This window comes from Micrasema longulum, unplaced genomic scaffold, assembly GCF_059751315.1.
Source record: "Micrasema longulum isolate JH-2025_06_02 unplaced genomic scaffold, ASM5975131v1 h1tg002461l, whole genome shotgun sequence".
Taxonomy (NCBI): domain Eukaryota; kingdom Metazoa; phylum Arthropoda; class Insecta; order Trichoptera; family Brachycentridae; genus Micrasema; species Micrasema longulum.
In genome coordinates, this window is record NW_028279605.1 from 43778 (window position 1) to 67921 (window position 24144).

The following is a 24144-nucleotide window of genomic DNA, read 5'->3' on the forward strand; positions in this document are numbered from 1 at the left end:
ATGCATACATCTTCTCATGCATGCACTCCGATAATTCCTACTCTTAACATATCCATCTTCAAGTACTTGATGGCCTTAATCGTGCCATGTCTTTCTCGGTCTTCCTCATTTTCTGCATTCATCAACGTTCGCATCGTAAATCCTTTTAGCCGTTCTTTTGCAGTCCATTTGCTCTACATGTCCAAACCAACGTAGCACCCCTTTCTTGATTTTGTCGATAATGCATGTCCCAGCCTTACACAGTTATAATTTATAATATAAAAATATATATTGCAAATAATACTTAAACTGCCCCCATCTACCCTACACGTTTTTTATTTGAATTAACTAATTTGCTAGTCAAACAACTTTATGTCAGGGCGGTTTTTAAAGCCAAAAAAAAAAACAAATCACACTCTTTTTTTAACTAATTAACTGTATACATCGATTCTTATTTTTAAATGTGTATTTAAATGTATTCAAAATGCAAAAACTTACAAGGAACTACTGTTATAAAAATAGTTAATCGAATACATTCTCCAAATACTCCATTTGAGAAATTAAAACTTTTATATATGCATATACAAGTTACGGAAAAAATACAAAATTAAACATTTTAGCTTTTGTGTACCATTGTATTAATTAGATTTTGTCTTAATTGAGTTATTTTATGATTGACATCAGTGTTGAGTATCTTTTTTCAATGTTTAATCGTCAATTGAAAAAAATAATTGTAATAAATTAATGATTTCATCATTCTTTAACTTGTTTACAGGGTGAAGATCACGAGTGGCAGTACTTCACGGTGGAGCTGGAGAGAGGCTCCGCGGGGCTAGGATTCAGCATAGCGGGGGGCACGGACGGGACAGGGCCTAAGCCCTACTCGGACCAGGCCATATACATCACCAAGCTGACCGAGGACGGCGCTGCTACCCTGGACGGCAGACTGACGCTGAATGACGCCATCATGGAGGTGAGAAAAGTGTATTCATATCTTTGTAGGTAATGAAATTTTAAGATTGAAATGTATTGCCGCTTCTGGGAAAGAATTTTTCGGAAAATAATCGTTGACAGACATGGGCATAATGGCGAGTGATTCATCATCTGCTCGGCAGTACCTACATCTGAGAGTTTCAAAAAGGTTCATTTGGAAAATTTCATTCAAGAAAAAGATTTTTATTTATTCCACAGTACCCTGTAAGGGCTTTTGTGATAACCCTCACTCAGTTCCATTTTAGTTTCTTTGGGACGAAGGCAAACCTTTGCGAGTACCATTTTAGTAGTTTTTACGCACGGTGCACACCGGGGCTTCGATTATGATGAGAAGCTAAGGACGTCATACCTTGACGGTATAGTTAAAAATAAATTTTCTCTAACGATTACGAAGATGCACTACCGACCCTTCACCTTCACGTTTTGGGTAGGTATATCGATATGTAACAAAGGAAAGCGTACGTCACGGTACACACATCTACGCACTTAAGTGACAAAGCTTAATTCTGACATTATGTTTAAAGATAAATTCTCCCAAGCGATTCCGAAGATACACTACCAATTACCCCAGCATCGGGTCTTATATCCCTCGATACGCATATATGTATGAATTAAAGTGACAAAAAATTTGTTCCACTGAGCAATTTTTCCTTTAATTACGATTTATTAAATATTTTAATCGATCTAGCCTTTTAAAAATGTGACAGAAAAATAAGCAAATTTCGAACTCGAATTGAATTCTGACATAATTGTCAGTTTTGAACTCCAACGCCTAGATTCTTAGATAATGTGGCTGGATTCTGTTCTATTAAAATGTAAGAGCTTTAAGATGTTAAATGTTGCCACTATAAAAAATATTTAGTTTTTATATTTTTTCTATCTGTTTTAACATATTCCTTAGTGTAAGTATCAATACGTTAAATGAGCCGGCTAAGTAATTGCTCGGTTGATAAATACAGATTATCGTTAAGCATACCGTCTTGGTAATTGTCAAAAGTCATAAAAATCATGTAAAAGCGAGCATTTTTGGCCTAATTTGGGATTTACTGGAGTTTATTAACGCTTTGAAGTTAGTATTTTTTATCGCAAAAGTCTGTTTTGAAATATAAATGAGAACTTTTAAAATTTTTAATTAACTAAGGAAAATGGACTAAAATTCGGCATTTTTCTAAAACGTTTTCTCTCCTGTTGCTATCAGTTTTCTTATCATTATATAGTCAAATTAAGGAAGTCAGTTCTTACCATTAAAAAAAAGAGAGATAGACTCTTTAGTCCACTTAGTTTGATGAACCAATAAGCGGTTTTTTCACTTTTGTAACATTATCAGACTAGTATGCTTATTAGTATGGACCATTTTATTTTTAAGATTGATGTACAATATATAGGCTGTGAATTTAAAGGTATCTTAAATCAATTCACTTAAATTTTACAAGCAAAATATATTACATTAACTTCTTAAAAATCATACAATTTTAACGAGGTCACGAGAGCGATGAAACCGGTTATTTATCCATCAAACTGTAAAGCCTGTGAAGAAAAAAAACATTTTATTCTGAAAAGTAATGAATTTAAACAAACCTTAATGTTTTCGTGTTATTGTCTTTCAACTTTCCACAAAATGCTAAGTGGCAATTTTTATACAGATCTTGTATCCAATATTCCTAGTATTTACATTAAATTCTCGTACATATACAATTCATTCAGGTAAATGGCTTCAGGTGTTGCGGGCTTAACGTGTTCTAAGGTTAAATGCCACGGCTAAGCTCGGAATGTAGTCCCGTACTCTATGTTAATAGTGTAATATACAGATTTCCTGTATAAAGGTAACGCAGACTGGCACGCTGAGATATAATTACCAATTTAAATAAAATTGATAGCTTCGGGGATTATTTTCTTCCATTATCCGAAATTCCCCGAATACGAGGTCTTAGCATAGTGGTTCAAGAAAGGACTTCGCATTATTTAAAAACAGATTTTGAAACTCAATTAGACGAGATACAGATACAGTAAAACTCAAATTATCCAGGTTAAAAGTTTACATTTTTATTGTTTTTGTAATAATACAACAAATCGGAATCACGTTAAAAACTTGCTTACTTACAAAATCACATAAAAAAGCACAATTAAAATAAAATTTAAAAATTCTACTTTATTTTTTTAATTTCTTGATAACAATCTGGATATTTGGCAATCCGGATAATCATAGTTCGAAACAGCGGAGTTCTAATGTAATTAAATTATGACTACGTAGAAGGGTATAAAAAATTAAGTCAATTTTATTAATTAAAAAAATAATGCTCATATTATAAAATTCTATGATTTTCAATTAAACCTCGTTGCTATAATTATTTATTCAAATTTACAATACGCCCAAGTAGCATTTATAAAAATAATGCGGGTTAGTAAAAAAAATTGTTATAATTTAAATAAATAATTCTTATTAAAAATAAATAAATAACAACATCACAATATTTTTTTATTTTTAAAAAGACACTTAGAAACCGAAAAACACACTACAATGCAAAATCAAAAATAAAATTTAGCGTATTAAAAAAAAGAAATATATAATTATTTTTAATTATTCAAGTTCTCGATGATCATGTTTTTGACAGCATTATAAAGTTGATTGTAGACTATTTTTTCAAAAACTTTGCCGATAATAGTTCATTTGGAGATTGAATGTTATCTTTATATATATAATTCCTCTGTACGTGTGATGTCACCGAACTCCTCCTAAACGGTTTAACCAATTTACGTGCGGTTTTCAGAGAAATATAGATCTTTGCGCTGTGCGTGTATCAAATATGTAAAAAAGAAGTTAGGAGCATAAATGTTTTATTTATCGATCTACCAGGGTTGCATTTGAGGAGAACGCATTTGCAAAAAAATTGAAAGATGTTATTTTTTCTGTATAAAAAAGTTTTTTTTTTATGTTTACAAACATCCTTGTTTTTTGTGGATCTCAATTAGATTCTTTCCTTAAATTCATTATAATTTCAACCCATTTATTTATTTTTATTGGATTTTTGGTAACACTAAAATAATATTAAATTCAATACATTTTTAAAAATCGTATTTCAACATAAGAGTACCTCTTTGTTGGTAAGACGACCGGAGTTTGACGTTTGCAAAAAGAATGCCATATTTGAAAAAAGATTTATTTTATCTTTCAGTATTCAACCATAAACAAGTACCTACTTAAATTTAATATTTGAATATTAACAATTTTTAGTTTTGGAATTTAATCACAAGCAAGTACCTAAGTACCTACCTATTTATCAATAGAAAGTATTTTTCCAAGGCAAGCCAAAGTTCGGGCAGGACAACGTCTGTCGGGTCAGCTAGTTTTTTTTATATAATTTTTGTAACCAGATTTATATATAGGTGTAATAAGAGCGCTTTTCCACTTATCAGGAAATGTGTCTCCACTTAATGATCATTGAAATAGTAGAAAAAACGGTTTGGTAATTTCTTAACAACACATTTTAACGAAATATGAAGATATGTTATCACGACTCCCATTTGTACTATTTGACAAACTTTTGATACGACCAATAATCAACCTTTTTGAAATTGAAAAAGAAGATATGTTGACATGATCATCAGTTTGAATGTTTGTGTTAGGTAATTGTGTGTTGAGGGTGCAATGATTAAAGGAAGTAACAAAATGCTTTGAAGATAACTCACAAATATCACTAGGATTGTCCGCTGTAATATCATCTAGAACCATAGAAACGTAAAAAAAAAATTAACTTGAAGCGTAGAAGTGATTGAGTTTACTTGAATCTAGGAACTTTGTACTTCATTGTATGGATAAATGTGAACCGGTGGATGTGGTTTACACTGATTTTGAAAAGGCATTCGATCGTGTGGATCATATAATCCTTCTGAGGAAAATTTTTAACCTTGGAATACGAGGTGACGTATATCGATGGATATCATCCTACGTTAGCTACAGGAGCCAAGCTGTCGTACTCGGAGGTTTTCGGTCCAATTTTATAGATATTCCATCGGGAGTTCCTCAAGGGTCACACTTAGGTCCTTTGCTCTTTAATGCGTACCTTTATGATATATGCAGTCATCCATAATTCAAATTTCTTGATGTATACTGACTATAAAAAAATATATCTGAATATCAAAGATACTAGTGACTGCCATAATCTCCAAGACGAGCTTCACCAATTAACAGATTACTATGAAAAAAATTCATAAATGTAAATGTCTCAAAATGTTTACTCATTTCTTTTTCACGTAGCTCCAAACCTATTTTATATCAATATTTGTTAAGTAATCAAGCTATACAACGAGTTGAAAGTGTTTGTGATCTTGGTGTGATTCTAGATAAAAAAATTTACGTATGAAAACCACATCGAAAATATAGTGAACCGGGCACACAGAAACTTAGGTTTTGTTATCCGCACTTGCCAAGTTTTTAATGATATTGGTAGTATCAAATTGATTTATTTCGCTTACATTCACAGTCTCATTGAATATGGCTCCTCTGTGTGGTCTCCTTGGTATTCCATACACAAGATAAGGCTTGAAAATATTTAGAAAACATTTTTGAGACATCTCAATTGGAAATCCAGATTTACGGACCTTAACTATAAAACTTCTTGTCATTAACATAATATACTTAGTCTTGAGGATCATCGTTTGGTATTAGGTATGGGGATTTTACATGATATTCTTAATAGACGTCTTGATAGTCCTGTTCTGGTTTCTGAGTTGGCTCTTAATGTACCTGGCTACCGCACCCGTCACACGAATCTATCTCTTTTCCATGTACCTACAGTTCGCACCAACTATGCACAGAACTTTTTTTTTTTTTCTTATTTTTCAATAACATAGACATATTTTATTGAAGTTAACTCACTTTTAAAACCAAAATTTAAAAAAACTATTACATGAAAAAAATTATGTTTTTTTGAATAAAAAAAATATTTTTACATTATAAATTTAAGTTATTTCTATTCACTCAAATCAAACACACACTCACCCTGTCCATAAACCTACCCTCACACCCATATACAATCACACACATATTCACATACCTACCAAAACCACACTCCACTTTTTTACACACGCATCCTCACACAAAAAAAGAACTCGCACACATGCACTTCCATGAATTCTATCTAACTTAACTGGATTTTTATAATTGAATATACGTGGAAAACTGATTTGGCTTTATTTTATGTTTTTTTGATGATGTTGTGTATATTTTTTTGTATTGCTGAATAAACAAAAATATTTGTTTTTAAATAAAATTAAAAGTGATCCCCTTATTTTTATGTAACTAACAATTGGAATACGTTGCATTTAGTTTACAAATAAATATAGTTCAGAAGTGCAGTGCTCTCGATAAAGGGAATGCCGGTGGTGGTGGTTTTTTCGGATCCGTGTAAAAAGAAGATCAGGCGTATATCTAAAGAAGCCTGAAGAAACCACTTACTGACTAATGGTAGAGAGAATACAGAAGAAGTTTCTTCTTTACCTGTACAAGAGAGAGTATGGATACTACCCATTGCACTACTCATCATTGTTCTTTTAGGTACGCTCGAAATCACAAGCTTGCCGGCCAGAAGTAGCATTGCTCTTCCTTTTATCATTCCAACATTTTAGAGCACATAAAATTATGTATATTGCTCAACAAATTAATTAAATGAAAAAAATAAAGGAGCGTGAATACAAGAAAAATCAATAAACGATTAAGAGGATGAACACATTGAAATATTATGTTCCTGTTAAAACTTTGCAAATTATTTATTTATCTCTTTTAGAATCACTTACACGTTACTCTCTATTTTCCTGGAGGTTATCAAGCAAAACTAATCTTAATTTTATTAAAACTTTACAAAATTCAATGATCGAAATTCTACTACATAAAGGTTTATACCGCCAGAGACACAATATTTCAATGGCATTAATGTATGAATCTGTAAATAAATTATCAGTAAGGGAGAATTTGGTATAACTTAATTTGTACAACTTAAGCATGCGTAGCACTCTGAGTATAAACACAAATTGGTACATGATTACAACACAAGGTTTACTAGTATGGTTTTACTAGAGCTAGCTGTTCCCAGATATCGTTATAAATATAGCAAAAGGACACTGCAATACAGTTTACTTAAAATATGTAACATGTTACCGAACAATATTTGAATAGTAAAATTAATACAGGAGTAAGACGGATGCTCAAATTATGGCTTGTGGGGAAAAAAATGGTCTTAATTTTTACCAATATATGGTGTAATGTGTATGGATTTTTTCAAACGATTATTTTTGTTTTTTGAAAAAAACGTGAATTGTCTGATTATATGAGAATCAGCAGGACTCTTATTTTAAGATTATTGAGTAAATATTTTTGAAAATACGTTTTAAAAAAACTACTAAAGAGCAAAGTCACAGAAATTATTTGTTTTTCCTAAGTGGAGGACAAACTTACCATTTGATGCCTGGGGTAGGACGATTGATCCGTTAAACAGCCTACTGAAAGATATAGATTTCTTCAATGCTGAGATTACTAGCTTTAAATTCTTCCAATTTATATATCATAATGTGCCTTAGTAACAAATATTTATCTTTTTTACTATTGTTTTTATGGGCCACATGTTGTATCTTAGTAATCTATTGTGCGCTTTTTTTTAAAACGTGTTTTTTTAAATTCCTAATCATAAATTAATACATTGTCGTTGGCAGTTGTGTTGTATTGTACATTTAAATAAAATAAATAAATAAATTTCAAAAATGACCCTGGTACTTGATTACGTTTATGAACTGGATTTGATGTTCATTGATGAATAAATTTATTGACAAGGAAAATCACAAATTTAGCGCTCTAAATATATTAGCGCTCATTATACATTCCTGAATTCCTTTCAGGCCACGTGTGATGTGTAGTTTCTAGAACGTTCCCCCCTGTTTCTCCGCCTAGTTTACCTGTACCTGGGGAATAAATGAACAAGTTATGGCAATTAATGGGGTATTAATTATTTACCTTAGGTAAACGGTGTACCTGTGATGGGAGTCCCACACTCTGTGGCTGTAGACGCGCTCAAGAGGGCGGGAAACCACGTCACATTGGTAAGTTTCACCAACGCAATATTATAATATATTCTCTAAGTTTTGTTCATTTATTTATCAAAAATATTTACGAATTATTGAGTTTTTTAAAATTATTTATTTATAATTTTTAAAATCCGTCAAGGTTATATTCACATATTAAAGGTTAAGTCATAGGATATCTCATCTAGTTGCCATGTGCTTTTTAATGTTGGTTTTAAATTTTCTTTTAAAAATTTTTTTTTGAATTTTTATTACATCTTTTACTTTATTTTTTATTATGCTGTTTTTTTTTTCTTTCTTTAAATATGCTTTTTGCTATACAACATACATTCATTTTTTTATTATGACTTTAAATATGTTTCTTACTATGTATTCTGTTTTTATTTCGCATTTTACTGACTTTCAAAATATTTTTATAGACATATTTATATATTTTCATGGTTTTTATACTATGTTTTCACTGCATTTATTACTTTGTTTTTATAATTTTTTTTTTTGCAACGTTTTTTTTACTACATTTTTACTATGTTTTTACTACATTTTTACCATGTTTTTACTACAATTTTACTATATTTTTATTACATTTTACTATGTTTTTACTACATTTTTTACCATGTTTTTACTCCATTTTTTACTTTTTTTCACTTTGTCCTGTATCTTTATAACTGTTTCTATGAATTGATTACTGTTTTTTATATTTTTTGACTGTTTTAGAACGGGGTAAATAACCCTAGTTAGACAGTCAAAGCAACTTTACATAAATTATAATTTTGTGTATGTAATATAATGAAAATAAATAAAAATAAATAATAAATAAAATAATTTTGTCTCCGGTATAATTTTCCAAGTATTAAGGTAATTCATTTAAGTGTTTAATAATAATAATAAATTTCGTCAATTTTTAAAGCGCCGTTTTCGTGAGTAATCACTTCAAGGGCGCTGTACATTATACTTAAATAAAAAAAATAAGGTCTATCTACAGGTTAAGTCTAAATTACTATTTACAGACAAATTTTACAAATCATGTAATACACATAATATGGTACTTTTAACAATTACATCGAAAAGGTTTTAAGTTCATTTAAAATATTTTTTAATTATTTTTACGTATTGATTTTTTTCTGATAAACTGCCTGAAGTTTTTGCCGTTGATACAAAATATACGCGTAACATATTTGAAGAAAACCTCTGAAAGGGGAATAAGTACCTTCACGTTCTCTATTCTGGCCATTTTTGAACATTCATGATTATTCAATTGATCCACCTGTTAAAATTATTGACATAGATTAAGATATATTAGTTTTTTTTTTCTCCAAGACTACACTTTTTGACGCTATTTTCTATCAACTGCATGTAAACGAAATACGAATGAAAGTAAAATTCATGGGTTTAATGCTTAAAAAAAGATTTGTGATCTTCTTGTGAAAATGAAGTGATTGAATTAATTATTTAAAAACGATAACATTTGCGTTGACTGTTTTTCCGAATTTTTATTTTGTCATATTCAATTTTATAGGTATGTGTATTCCAAAATAAATAATAAAAAAATGTATTTGAAGTTGAAAAATATTATTTTGTGGGTAGTGAAATAAAAAGTAACATTAAAGTTTTTAATAAACAGGTTTTAATCAAAACTTGATTTGTATTTGACAAAAGTTGAAACAGTTTGGATTAAATTTGTATTGATGTTTCAGAGAATCGATTACCTATGATTATTTACTTAATACATAATGTTTACTATATATGTATGTACATTATACGATTCTATGTTGTAACATCATATTCACTAAAATAATAATCATATTATGCTGAAACAGTTATGTTTATCTTTTATATTCTCTGTCATGAAAAAAAAACTAGATTCAGCCAAACTGTAATAAAAAATCAAAGTTTATCGGTGCGATTCTAATACAAATAAATAACATTGGATTTTTTTTTTTTTTTTTAATAAATAAAAAATAGTAATATTACAAACAAACAAACCATTACGCCGTTTTACCATAGGGGTAGGCAGAGAAAAAATAACACCATATCACTACCTTTGCATACAGACTTCACTTCCTCTACATTCATACATCTTCTCATGCATGCTCGCCGATTATTCCTTATCTTGACATGTCCTTCTTCAAGTATTTGATGGACTTGATAGTGCCATGTCTTTCTCGGTCTTTCTCGTTTTCTGCATACATCAACATTTGCATCGTAGATACTTTTAGGCGTTCTTTCGCTGTCCATTCGCTCTACATGTCCAAACCAACGCAGCATCCCTTTTCTTGATTCTGTCGATAATGCATGTCTTACTCTTACACAGTTCACGGATCTCGATATTTGTGCACTTATCATACATCGTTTTACCGCACATTTGCCTTAGGGATCACATTTCGGCAACATTTTACCTGCTTTCATCATCATTTTTCCGATTCCATATTTCGCTACCAAACATTAGAGTTGGCACTAGAACTCCATCGTGAACTGCTATTATAACCACCTGCGATAAACATTTGTTTGCTAAAGTAGATTTCAGTGCACCGTTTACCCTGTTCCCGGCACTCACCTTCCTTTCAATACCTTTCTCGGTTTTCCCATCCCTAGTAAACATACTTCCCAGGTACACAAATTCTTCTACCTGATTCAGAATATCTCCGTTTACACCAATCTCAAATATAGTTATATTTTCATCCCTTTCAAAAACCATCACTTTCGATTTGTTAACATTCATAAGCAAATCGCTTTTCTTGCATACATCGTAGACTTTTGTTACCAAGAATTGCAGGTCTCCTTTGCTGCTAGCAAGAAGCACGGCATCATCCGCATACAGAAGACAGTTAACAGTTATACCACTCATTTTTTCTCCCATTCTTAAATATTTCAGTTCTTTCATACTGTTATCGATGTATATGTTGAACAATTGTGGTGACATTACACATCCCTGTTTGACTCCTTTAGAAATGTTAAACCACGATGCGAATGATCCATTAACTTTTACACGTGCTTACAAATTACAAAAATACAATATTTTAAATTCCAAAAACACTAGTTTGAGTTAATAATGAAAAAAAAACAATCGTACGTTCAAAATACCAGTCTTGAAACTATGAAACGTTGTTTAGTAAAAATAGCACTTACGTGTGAAATTTTTATGCATTAATTTTACAAATAAATTTCTAAAAGAGTTACCAGATGACATAATACCAGCATATTATACAAACAAAAATAAAGGAAATTCACTAAAAAAACAAATAATCAAATACTGATAAATTAGACAAATTGGACATTTACAAGTTATGGCAGTAATTCATTATTTTGTTGGAAAACATCACGTTTACTGAAAACTAGAGTTAAAAAACATATGAAATGTTTTAAAAATAGTATTTTTTTGGAGTTTGTAGAACATGCCCTTACAATTTTACTCACAAACGAAAACGGAAGAAAACTTAATAATTTTCGAAATAAAAAGGTACTAAATAACGATTCATGTAATTTGTAATATAATAAATCTAAGCAACTGTCCAATTTTGAATATATTCATACTCCTTAAGCCCACACTAAATCCCCCTGTCTCCTTCCTTAGCCACACCCACTTAACCTTCTGTGTATATTTTTTTATGTAGGTACTTCTTTTTTTTGTAATTAACCCTAAAGAAAGCAGTGTTTTGTCGAAACTAGTAAATTATTATTAGTATTTAGTTTTTTTTATAAGTGGTTTATAAAAAACAAAGTAATCGTATTTGAATATATCATTAATAATGTTCCACAAAATCAGTGCTTTAAACGTTAAAACTAAAACACACATAACATCAACACTAATTATGCATGTCACAATGCGATCCTAAACTTCTTCTAGGGAGTAGAGAAATCGTTGCTAGCACGTAATTTATGTAGAGAAAACGTTGCTAAAACGTAATTAACGTATAAAAAGCATAGCTAGCGCATAATTTACGTACAAATTACAAACACGCAATGCTTTTTCTATCTCTAAAGAGTCGACGTGCTATGGTGTCTTTTATAATATGATTTTACTGTTTTTTTCTTAGTTTATCCGTCGAGCCAACCCTGACAGGCGAGGGGTTCCCGTAGTCCTGGAAAAGGGCCTGAGAGGATTGGGATTCTCCATAGCGGGAGGTCGTGGCAGTCCACACGTTCCTGGGGACGTGGGAGTCTTCGTCACGCAGGTGGCCCGGGATGGGGCCGCAGCTGGGAGGCTCTCCGTGGGAGACAAGATCGTCGCCGTCAGGGACACTAAGGTAAGACTAAATAAGCCCATTGCGGGTGGAATAAACTAGCCGACACTTTAAAGGTGAAGTAAACTCATTACTTTTGTTTTATTTCTGTAATCGATATAAAACAATCTTGTTAATTTAAAATATCACAAGAGTTTTGTTAAAATAGTAAGCAAAAAGCTCGTATAGTTGAAACATAAAAACACTAGTTTTAACATTTTGTTAGTTGGTTCAATTCACATCTCTCTCCAATCCATGCTTCGTGTCTGTAGATGGTGATTAAGTCTGACTCCGGGCATGGTTCATCAGTGGATAGTCTCTCTCCATCTGGAACGGTTTTGTGCTCTTCCGTAGGCGTTCGTCAGTGATAATTCTGATAATTCAGTGACCAAGCCGCTTCATCTTATTGGTTGACGTCCTCGCGATCTTGTTTCTTAGACACTTTCCAAGAGGATAGTTTTTTCTAAGCTATCAGAGTTTCCCCTTGAAACACGGAAGTAATTTATTACCTTATGTCTAGTTCCTGGAGTAGATATATTTTTTCGTCTAGCTGTCCACGGAATCTGCAGCATTTGCCGCAAACACAATATTTCGAAAGCTTAGATTTTTTATTTTTAGATTTTCTGAGTGTCCAACACTCCAGACCGTCCAGTTATATTACGATTCTTCCAAATCTTCATCAGCTGACTCATAACACTTAAGGCAATATCAAGACTTCGCCGTATTTCACCTTTACACACACCATCATCGCTGATAAGAGAACCTAGATGAATTAAATTGACTCATTCTTTTATTTTCTGTGCATTTCTTGAAGATAATGATGCTACTTTATTAGTTTGATCAATGATCATAAGCTTTGTTTTGCTTATATTAATAATTGAGAGTCCCAGATCTGAGCTAGCAGCATCTATTCGGTCAATTAGTTCATTTATTTAAATTTCTGTTCTATTCACATACAGTGGGCTTAAATATTACAATAATTTTTATTTTAACTTTGAATATCTCCAAATTCATATTTGTTACAAGAGAGATGTTGACTGATTTAGGAAGTGACATTACGATCAACTGCCTTTAAAAACTTTGACATTTCTCAGACATTTTGTCATTCTAAAATGATTGTTGACTTAATATCTTGCTTTAGTCAAAAACTAAACGATGTCATCTGGAATTCCATAACATGACTATTCACCATTAAGTTTGTGGAAAGTGAAGCGTTTTGCTACTTATTAGTAGCAAAAAAATATTTTTAAATAAGTGATTTTGAATTCCTGCAAAAACGGTCATTGCATTGGCCACGCCCCCCATACGTCACAATTCATGTTTATTTTCAACTTTGTTAAAAACCATTCAAATTTTTACAGAACATCGTCACGAATCTTGATGTCACAACTGTCAAAGCCAAACATGTCGCGTTTTTTAGGGACATATTTTTTTTATCCATTGTTATGGATAAATAAAAAATAATCATTATAAATAATCCATATTGATTTTTAAAATACTGTTAATTATTCAAATTCACTTCATGTATTTTTATCGGTATTCATAGTTCGTTATATTTCCCAATTGTGGATGGGAGATGATTCCACAGTTGAGCTGCACAACCACTTTGTGAATAAGAGGAAAAGGAGCAATTATAAGTTGTCGATAGTTTTGTATGTATACAGAATATATGAAATTAACATTCTGGCTTGTTTAGTATACACAAAGTCAAACTTACTTTCAAGCAAGTAATAAGAGTAGGCAGCCAGTTTTATTCCTACTTGTTGCATTTCTCAAATTTCTAGATATAAGGTGTACAATTTCAAACTTCGTATCTCTGCCTACTATTTTCTCGAAGTTTCTCAAACTAAAGCTGTATTATATGTTCAAGACATTAAAAGAGGGATCTCCTGACAGAGCAAGCATTGCAGGAACATGATAGTACATTAATTTACGTGGTAGAGTCCGGTTGCATAAAAGATGTTAGGAATAACACCTACCGAAAAATTTCCACGAACCAAAATAGTTTACGGCAAAGGTATTGTGAAAGGAACGGTGTAGAGAGTTCTAAAAAATTCAAAAACCAAATTTCCGACAAAAAAATCACGCCTTTGGTGTTTTGGGACCAAAAAACCATCAATTTGGTAAAATTTCGGCCTCAAGGGGAGACTGTTAATGCACAACAATATTGTTAGACCTTAAAAAACTAAAAAAAAGCATTAAAAATAAAGGGCGGGGAATACTGATGAGAGGAGTGTGCTTGTTGTACAACACTCGTCCTCACACTGTTTCAGCCACCATGGCGCTTTTGAAATCATTTGGTTGAGATGTTTTGAATTCACGCATTTAGATTATCATTTCAAAACCTCCCTGATGGCACACATGGGTAGAGTAAAATGTTTAATTGACGAGCAGGCGCAGAAAGATATTCTGAATGGGGGAATTAGCTGGCTTAAGAGTTCTTCGAGGGGTGCATGAAGAAGCTTGTGCCACGGCTCATCACATGCATTGAAAGATATGGTAATAATGTGGAAAAATACTCAACAAGTGCATCAACTTTATCCTGTATATTTTTTTCCAAGTACGCATTTTATAAAAATATATATAAATCTAGTACACTTACTTTCTGAGCATGCCTCGTATTGAATATATTCGCTTTTACTCGCGGCTTTGCTCGTATAGTACGTAGTATTAGGAAAAAATGAGTTAATTAAGTAGCTTCGTTGTTTAACAAAAAAAATATCCTTTGAAAATATATATCTTTTCGGCATGAAAAGTAGCCTATATCAATTGCCGGCCCTCCAACTATCGATATGGAAAACGACTATCCGTTAGTCTATGGCGACGTAGCACCGTTATTCTGTTTTAATATTTAATTATTTTTCAACAAAGAATTTTCCCTGGAAAGTGATATTTTTTTCATCCTGATCATTCTATGCCACTCTCCAGTAAAAACGCATGGTGTCCACAAATAGCCGCCAGACCTTTCTGTTGGCTGCCAGCTTCTGTGCATCTACCTAAGTCAGTTCTGAGATGATTCACCTACGAACAGTCACTGACGGACGTCCAAGACGTCGACAACCTTATGCCTTTAAAAGAACGCAAGGGTAGTAAAGACTAAGAATGGCACCTGAAGCGAAGACTGGCCATCTTTCCTTCGTGTCGCACAAAATATACAGATACGCTGTTGTTGGTATAAGAATGCAGTGCTCTATGCATCATTAGATGAGGATAGAGAAATGATGATGAAGTATCTGATCACTTGACAGCCTTATCTATTTGACTGTTCAAATGCTGCGCCTGCCACACTCCTAGTTTTTTTTTAAAGGTACCATTTTGAGTTACATAATAGACTCCCAAGACTGGTATTCTAAACGCTAGAGCACGCTTAGAGAATACTTTGCATGTTCAAAGTATAAAATAGCACCCCAGGTGCTGTGTCACATATGTTTATTACGCTTTTTATCGGGTCGATTATAGATTTTATCTATAAATGTATTTATTTATCACAAAACACATCGTTTTACTTTACATATAAAATTACGTAATACATAACATTACATATTTTATTTCTACAAAATATTCCCAATCAGCAAAAGCGCTGGTATGAGAGGATATACTAAGTTACGACATCGATAAAAGTCGATAAAATAACATTACATATCACTCGTCATATGGGCAGTAAGAACGTTTAATTTAGTTGTTTTTTAAGTGCGCATGGGTTTTGTATATCTTTAAAGTAATTAGAAAGTGAAATATAGAACTTACATACGATACGTACTTGTATAAACAAAACTGTTTTGTTTTATCTTAGTCCTAGGTTATTTGGAAGTTAACTTATTTGAGGCTCTTGTATTTTTTCGATGTATATTGTAGTTAAATTAATTAAAAAAATTATCCTCATTTTATTATGTTTCGTCTTAAATATTATTTTCACTTTTTCTGTGTAAAATGAGTTCAGCCTAACTGAGCATTTTTGTTATTGTATTAAAGCATATTTATTAAAATTTAATATTTCTTTTTATTCATATTTCTTTTAACTAATTATTGCATTTATTTACTATACTTCGACCATATTAATCCAAATACTAAGTGTGAAAGTAATCAAGATTAATGATTTTGTTATTTTATCAAAAATTTCTATTGTCCTCATTTCCCCAATAATTGAAACCAATTTTTTTATAACATATTGATATGTTTCGTCCATGCTTATTTGTTATTTACTTCTAAACTCAAGTAATAAACATTTTCGGTTTCTATAATTTATTACTCATCTTTAATTACTGGGCAAAGTTTTATGGGGCGTCTGTTTTTTTGTTTTATATTTATATTTTTTAAAAACATTTTTAAAAAAAAGGATTAACCCGCTAAGCCTCTATTTCAAAGGCTTGTAGGAAAGAAAAAATATGGAAAGAAATGATCAAAAATACACCACAACACCCAGACCAATTTAGAAAAAAATCTTTCTTGGTTTTCTTTCTTGCAACTGGCGGGAATCGAACCCGCGACGCCAGTCTCACAATTAGCCGTCTTACCAACTGTGCCACGGTGCCTGTCTTATTTGTATTTATAGTAAATAAGTTGATATAATATTACCTACCCAGTACACGAATTTATTCAGATAAACATTATATTGTTTTGAAGTTGGATTTCATTATCAAAACTTTAAATTAATAAAGTATCATCTGCATAGACAAAATACCTTCCCGATACATTTAAATGTATGGTGTTATCCATGTACAATAAACACAATAGGGGGCTTAATATTGACCCCTGAGGGACTCCTATAAGTATAAGTATCTTATCACTAATTAAGATTCTTTGTCATAGTTTTTCTTCCCTTTATATATTAGCAATTAGCTTTAAGTAATTCCTTCTGAATTCAAATCTTAACAGAAAGCATAATAGAGTGTCATGATCAATGGTGTCAAAGGCTTTAGATAAGGCAATAAAAATTGGTATCACGTATTTACCTTTATCTAATTTATCATTTATTTAATTCATAGCGTTTACTCAGATTTAAAAATTTTATTCAACCAAAGATTATTATATGCATTTATAATATAACTTTGTACATGGATTAATAATATGGTCTTAGTGTAGTAAACAAATGCAAGAATCAGTTAATAGAACAATGAATAGATCACTTAAAGTAACATTTAATTTTAATAAATATAGTACCACAGGTTAATATAGAATAACTAAAATGCTCAATTTAGATGAATTAATTTACACAGAAAAAGTAAAGATGATATTTAAGATAAAAAATAATAAAGTAAAGAATAATATTAAATTTAATTTTAACTACAATATACACCAAAGAAATACAAGAGCGTCAAATGATTTAACTTGCGAACAACCTAGGACTAACAAAAACAGAAACAGGTTTTTGTATACTGCAATAAAGTTCTACAATTCACTTTTTAACGACCTAAAAAATAATTAAAACATATGCGCACTTAAAAAACACCTAAATTAAACAGTTCTTACAACCCATGTGAATAGTGATTTGTGATGTTGTTTTGTCGACTTTTTATTAAAACTATTGTGTCAAAATATGTTATATTTCCTCATACCGGCACTTTTGCTGATTGGGCATATTTCGTACAAATAAAATATGTGAAAAAAATGTGTAAAGTTAAAAACGATGATATGTATGATTTTTATTTAGAAACTTCGCTGGTCTGTCTTTAAACCGTATTTAAAAAAATATATATTATATCATTGTCGACTGTTTGTTTCTTTAAAATAAATAAACCTTATATATAAGAAAGTTTTATCTCGTCTGTAATTACCGACAAATGCGGCCATTGTTTTTGAGCTGCAGGACCCGCATTAAACTAGAAAGTTAACGTTGGTTTTCAATTTCAATCTACAAAGTAAAATTAGGTTTTCTGTATGAAAAACAAAATATTTACACATTTTTTTCTAAAGTGTTCAATTGCAGGTTACAGACGAAGATGCTTTTTCCATATCAATGTCCACATTTTCGTAAATAAATACCGATTTTACTTTACACCGTCTCGATAAGTACTCATGGAGATAGCGTTTGTAATCGCGGCCTGGTACTTAAATCTCCATCCCCTTTCGATGATTTGGATTACAGTTGGGGAATAGAGTAATTATTATTATTGCAAACGATAACGTTGAGTTTGAAGAACACTGACTTCATTAAATCTATCTGTGTTAGAATTTGATGAAACCTTGTGCACATATTCTATTTGATGAATATCTCAATATTAGAAACGATGCTTAGCACCATATTCAGTGGAAAGGCGCATTTGGGGTTAAGTCAAAATCCATTATTTTCTTAAAAGTTAAAAAGAAAATCGTCCATATGAAAAATGTTATTATCATCATTTCCATATCCACACATAGTGATGCATAGAGCTCTGCATGGTACTCCAATTGCAGCTTTTTTTGTGTTAATTTTTTTGGAAAAAACACCAAAAATAATATAAACAAGTACATTCATACAGTTTTTTCCCAAATAACGGTAAAAGTAATTATGCACCTGTAATCAAGGACTTCGTAATATGGGATGTTTGTTTTCTTCACTTGGTCGTGAGTCGTGAACACCAAATGCTATTTTTTTATGGAAAAATTATGAAAAGACTTGTACTGATACGAACGTATTTCAAAAATATTAAGGTGGTTCAGATATAACATGATTTTATAAAAATAGAAAGGTTCAGGATAATATAATATAATTAGAAATATTTACATGGCAAAATGTTACTCATTTAGAAGAAAAAATAGGATATTATTTCATTCATTGATTCATTATTTATTTTTCACACAGAATGGTGCATTAAGCACTGATTTAGTACATCAATTGCAGCGCATCTTGATCATTTTTGTTACATGAAGGTAAAGTGATCAGTTTTTCGCTTCAGGTGCATAATATTCTACTAGAAAATAATAAAAAAGCACCACAAAAAAGCCGAAGATGAAAAAATAAAATGGAGGAGAGAACAGAGGACTATTACAATAATTTTTTTTAAATTCGGAAAAACCCGCTTAATTTCTATTTAGAAGCTTGTCAGCAGGTGCGATAGAGAGAATATTGAATAGGTAAAGAAAAATTTACTACAACACCCAGACCAATTGCGAAAAAATCTTTCTCGCCGTTTATTGACCCATATCTGTGTTTTAAATCAGTATTTTTCTAACTTCGTCTAATTTTAAGATTCTTTTAATATAACTTTTACGAAAAAATACACTTATGCTATAAATATGTACACTCATACATTTTCTACTAATATATAATCATGTTTTTTTTTTTCCCTTAATTCATTTGATTTTTTGCTACTTTTGTGTAAAATGCATGTTTCTCTTCATAATTAAAAATGCACTTCTATTCTTTCCAATGCAATATATATATATAAACTATATGTTTAGTTTATCCATATATTTTATACTAACATGTAAAGTTGATATTTTTAAGTTTTTTTTTCTTCTTCTAAAAATCATTTATATTTTTTGCTACTTCTGTGTAAAATACATGTCTCTCTTTATTTGTATATTTGTATGTAAAACATGTAAAAGCCGACAAGGCATTAAATAAATAATTATACCTCTCATGATACCACCCAGCACTAAAATTGATGAAAAACTCTCAAAATCACAAAAATTTTACTTGGTATGCTCGATATTTTACCTATCATAAATACATGCAGTTCAGTCAAACAATAATATCAGCAGAAATACTCAATCTAACAAAAAAGCTGAAGGAGCTATTTTATGACTTAACCCCTTTTCCACCCACCGCGGGTGAAATTACGTGAAATGATGCGAGACGGTTAATATTGATCGCTAGTAGGGTTTTGTATGAGTTATAATTCGGCGGTTCAATGATTAATAGTATATTAAAATCGAAGCTTACGTGACACGTATTTTAGTTTCTATTATTTCAATATAACACGAAACATGCATTGCTAAAGTCGGGAAAATATATTATGTGCAAATGAGTAATACTTGCGACGAGAAAAACTGACTGAACGTTAACTCTTGTATGGCTGTGATGTCACACTAGTCGACATAGGACACAAGACTTGATATATCTCTCTTATTTTTTTTAATGATGAACTCGTATTTATTAAATCTTCAAATAGACATTTTCAAACCGGATTTGGAAAAAAATATATATACGGGTGTTCTTTAAACCCTGTCACATCCGATACTACGATGATCAGTATGGGCAAGAAGAAATATTATCATATTTAATAAAATATTTAGAAAGATTTTTTTTTTTTTTTAATAAAATATTTTTAAAAAACCAAAAGGTTGCTCACTTCTGCAGGAGAGAAGCACGGGGAGCCTCCCCCCACCCCTCACCTCGTTTCTTCCCCGCAGACGTAAGCAACCATATGTTTTTTCCATATTTTATTTTTTAATATTTTAGTCGTTCTAAAAAAATATTTTCATGTGCCAATATATCTTCTTGCTCATACTGATCATCGTGGTTTCTGATGAGACAAGGTTTAAAACCTTTAAGAACATCCTGTAAAACTATGCTGGATGTCGATACAAAAAATGTTTATCCTTGCTACGCGAAGAATGAATGTCCACTAATTCAGCAGCACATCTGTATTAGAGAAAGCACGAAGATAGAACTCATAACATGGAAGACAAAGACGCTGTTCTATGGTGGGTGTTGGGTAAAACAGATTTAGTCATTAGTCGTTTGATGACAGCGATGGTGGACGCACGCGCGTAACATGAGTGGCGTATTTTTTATTTATTTTTCTTCAGCTGGGCTAAATTATATTTTATCATCATCATTCCCTTTCCGAAGCTAATGGTGCATAGGGCACTGCATTGACACACCAATCGCAGCGCATCTTGAATATTTTTGTTACATGAAGGTAAGATGAGCAGTCCCACGCTTCATATACCAGTCCAGGGACTGTGAAATATTTTTTGTGTAAAAACACCCTTTTGTCTTGGTATTTACTGGACCTCGAATCACATTTTGAATACGTGTATGATTCATATCATTTATTGTAGTGCTTTCACACTTATAGATTACGCAGACAGGGTATAGTCTAAGCTTATAACCGAGTTACACAGTTTAAACCCGCGCTGTGCCAGCGGGTACCCTGCAAGACATTGGACCCTCCCAAATAAAAAATATTAAATACATTTTTAATATCAACCGTGTCGGGAATCGAACCCGAGACCTCTTGCGTGGCAGGAAAATGCGCTAACCGATCCACCGCAAGGTCGACAAATTAAATGTTTATTTGCGTAAATTATGGAAAAAGTATTATTAAATAATATGTTTCCATGATTTTTTTTTCTTCAAATGTCTGAACTTTAAAATATTCCGTCTTTTACTTTTACTTGTGCAGGGGGATTATTTACCACAGTGTTTTAAGAGTTAATGAAATCTTTATTATAGATGTAAAATCTTATATTTACATTTAATGTTAGTTGATCCAGAGAATGCGCATCGTTAACATATAACTTTTAATATTTTACCGTTTTTGCTTGAATATTTAATATTTAAACTTTTTGTATTTTTCAATTTTTCTTTTTTCTTTTATATATTGTATTTTGGATATTTCATTTTGAATTCATTTTCATACCTTGTATTCTGTTTATTTTGTAAGTTTTTGAAACATTTTTGTACCTTTTTAATTTGTGTATCATAATTTTTATTCTGCTTTTGTAAATAATGTTATAGTTTAAAAAATAAAATCATCTGTACATAAATATTGTTATCTGTATTTTTGTACAAAAACTCCTTAGAAATATTATATAAAATTATGTAAATTATGTTTTAAATTTAATTAAAAAAATTTTTTTTAAAGTTAAACTAATTAAAAATATTTAGTAAACTTGAACATATTTTTTCGAACAATTAGCGCTTTCACCTTCTAATGGGCATTTTTGGCATGATTTTTTGTGCAAAAACTCCTTAGAAATATTATATAAAATTATGTAAAATATGTTTTAAATTTATATAATTTTTTTTTTTTAAAGTTACTAATTAAAAATATTTAGTAAACTAGAACATATTTTTTCGAACAATTAGCGCTTTCACCTTCTTATGGGCATCTTTGGCAAAAAAAGCGGAATTTATTAATTAACATGTAATTGTCCTGGTTCATATGTAGGACAAAGCGGAAGAGCAATTGAATATGGTCTGAAATAACATTTAGCTTCACATACTCGTAGATAAAATAACGAAATATAAAACTATGCATCACATTTTAATGAGATAAAACGTAATTTTGGCGCTTAAATTTTACATAGTCCGAAGTAAGATAGATAAGAAATTTTAGAAATAAAAAAGATAAAAAATTATAGCCATAAAATTTTAATTAATCAGCAGATTTATTAAAATTCAAAAACTCACCCTAATAAGGGTATATGACTAATAAGTCACCTCAATTGCACCCTATACAATGTAATTAAACAATAAATATTTTCATATAATAAAATCCTATCTTACAGTACAGTACACCACCTGCACATGTTTCAGTAATTTGTCCACTGTGTGTCATTGAAATATTACGTATTGTATCTCTTTCAAGTTATTTTTAAATGTACCCACACGTAAGATTAAGTTTAGTTTTATATAAGTTATCCTTACCCTATATAATGTTTACCAGTCAGAAGTCACTGTTAATTCCGATATCATTAAACTATAATAAAAACAAATGGTGAAAAAAAATGTACAGTTGTTCGGCGTTTCGTTTTCACACAAAGCTTTGACAGTAAATAAATTACAACGGAGTTAAGAAAGAGATTTCTGACTTCGTAGAGCGTCGTCTCAAGTCAGGTATTTGTATAAATGACAAAAACGACGCTCTAAAAAGCCGATTAGGCCGGCAGTCTCTTTCTGCTAGCTACTGTACATTTCTTTCAAAGCTTACAGCGACAATATTTCCCCAGACAAAAATAACTCTGATTTACTACGATAATAAGACTCAAATTCTTATACGCGAGTATGACCGTTCTCCACTTCTGTGGGGCGTTTTCAGCAATGAAAATGCCCCATAAAAAAAACATCGGCTTGATTGGTAAATAACAACACATTTTAAAAATTAATTCATTAGTTAATTGGCAGGTAAACACGAACACCAGTACACCACACCATTAGGCTGGCTAATCCACACTCGATTTTGTGCCAAAAAATTTACACCCGCGAGTAGAAACTACAGAAATAAAATAAAAAAATACAAAAAATAAAAAGTAACAGCATCTTATTAACGCTTTTAGACCTGCCATTATTATTTTCGGTAAGGGTCGGTATGATGGTCATTAAAACGTAAATAAGATGTTGTTTTAAATTAAATATTACAACTTTTCTTCTATTTAAAAAAAAAATACAATTCTATAAAAAAAGGCTTCAACTAAAACAGTATGATAAGTTTCTTTAAAAGTATTACCGAAGGCATAATTTTACGGAGAAATAAAAGAAAATGTCACAAAAATATATCCGATTTAAAATGGTTGTATTTCTGGTCGAAATCAAAAAAATTAAAGTTAGCTTCGGTCACTTTCATGTTCAACTTATTATCTTTAAATTATCACAATAAATTTTAGTTTAATACTAAGTCTTTATTGAGATCCCAGAAACCTAAGTTTAGTCTAAATTTGAAATGGCGTAATCTGCCGGTCTAAAAGTAATTATATTTTAGTTACATAAAACTTTTAAGTGTATTTTTTAACAGAAATACATATAAAGAATATTTTTTATATATAAATTATGTTATTATTATTATTGCGCGATGAAAAAAAAACATTTGTTTAAAAATTAAAAATCGTATGATTTCTTAATTTTGTTTCAAAGTTTTTCACAAATATAATGAGAAAACATGTTACATAGTAAAGAGAAAAAATAATATATTATATAAGACAACAATGTAACGCACTAAATTTAGTGAACGCG

At 30.9% G+C, this 24144-nt stretch overlaps 1 protein-coding gene across 1 annotated transcript in view; it reads left to right on the forward strand.

Moving 5' to 3' along the window:
* Positions 1-748: 748 nt before the first annotated feature.
* Positions 749-24144, forward strand: part of LOC148272148 (disks large 1 tumor suppressor protein-like) — a gene marked incomplete at both ends in the record, with an annotated part of 30856 nt that continues 7460 nt past the window's right edge. Inside the window, 3 exons of the mRNA XM_088240459.1 lie at positions 749-952; positions 7981-8061; positions 12078-12287. Of these exons, the coding sequence (XP_088096585.1) occupies positions 749-952; positions 7981-8061; positions 12078-12287 (495 nt within the window). The remainder of the gene's footprint in view (positions 953-7980; positions 8062-12077; positions 12288-24144) is intronic.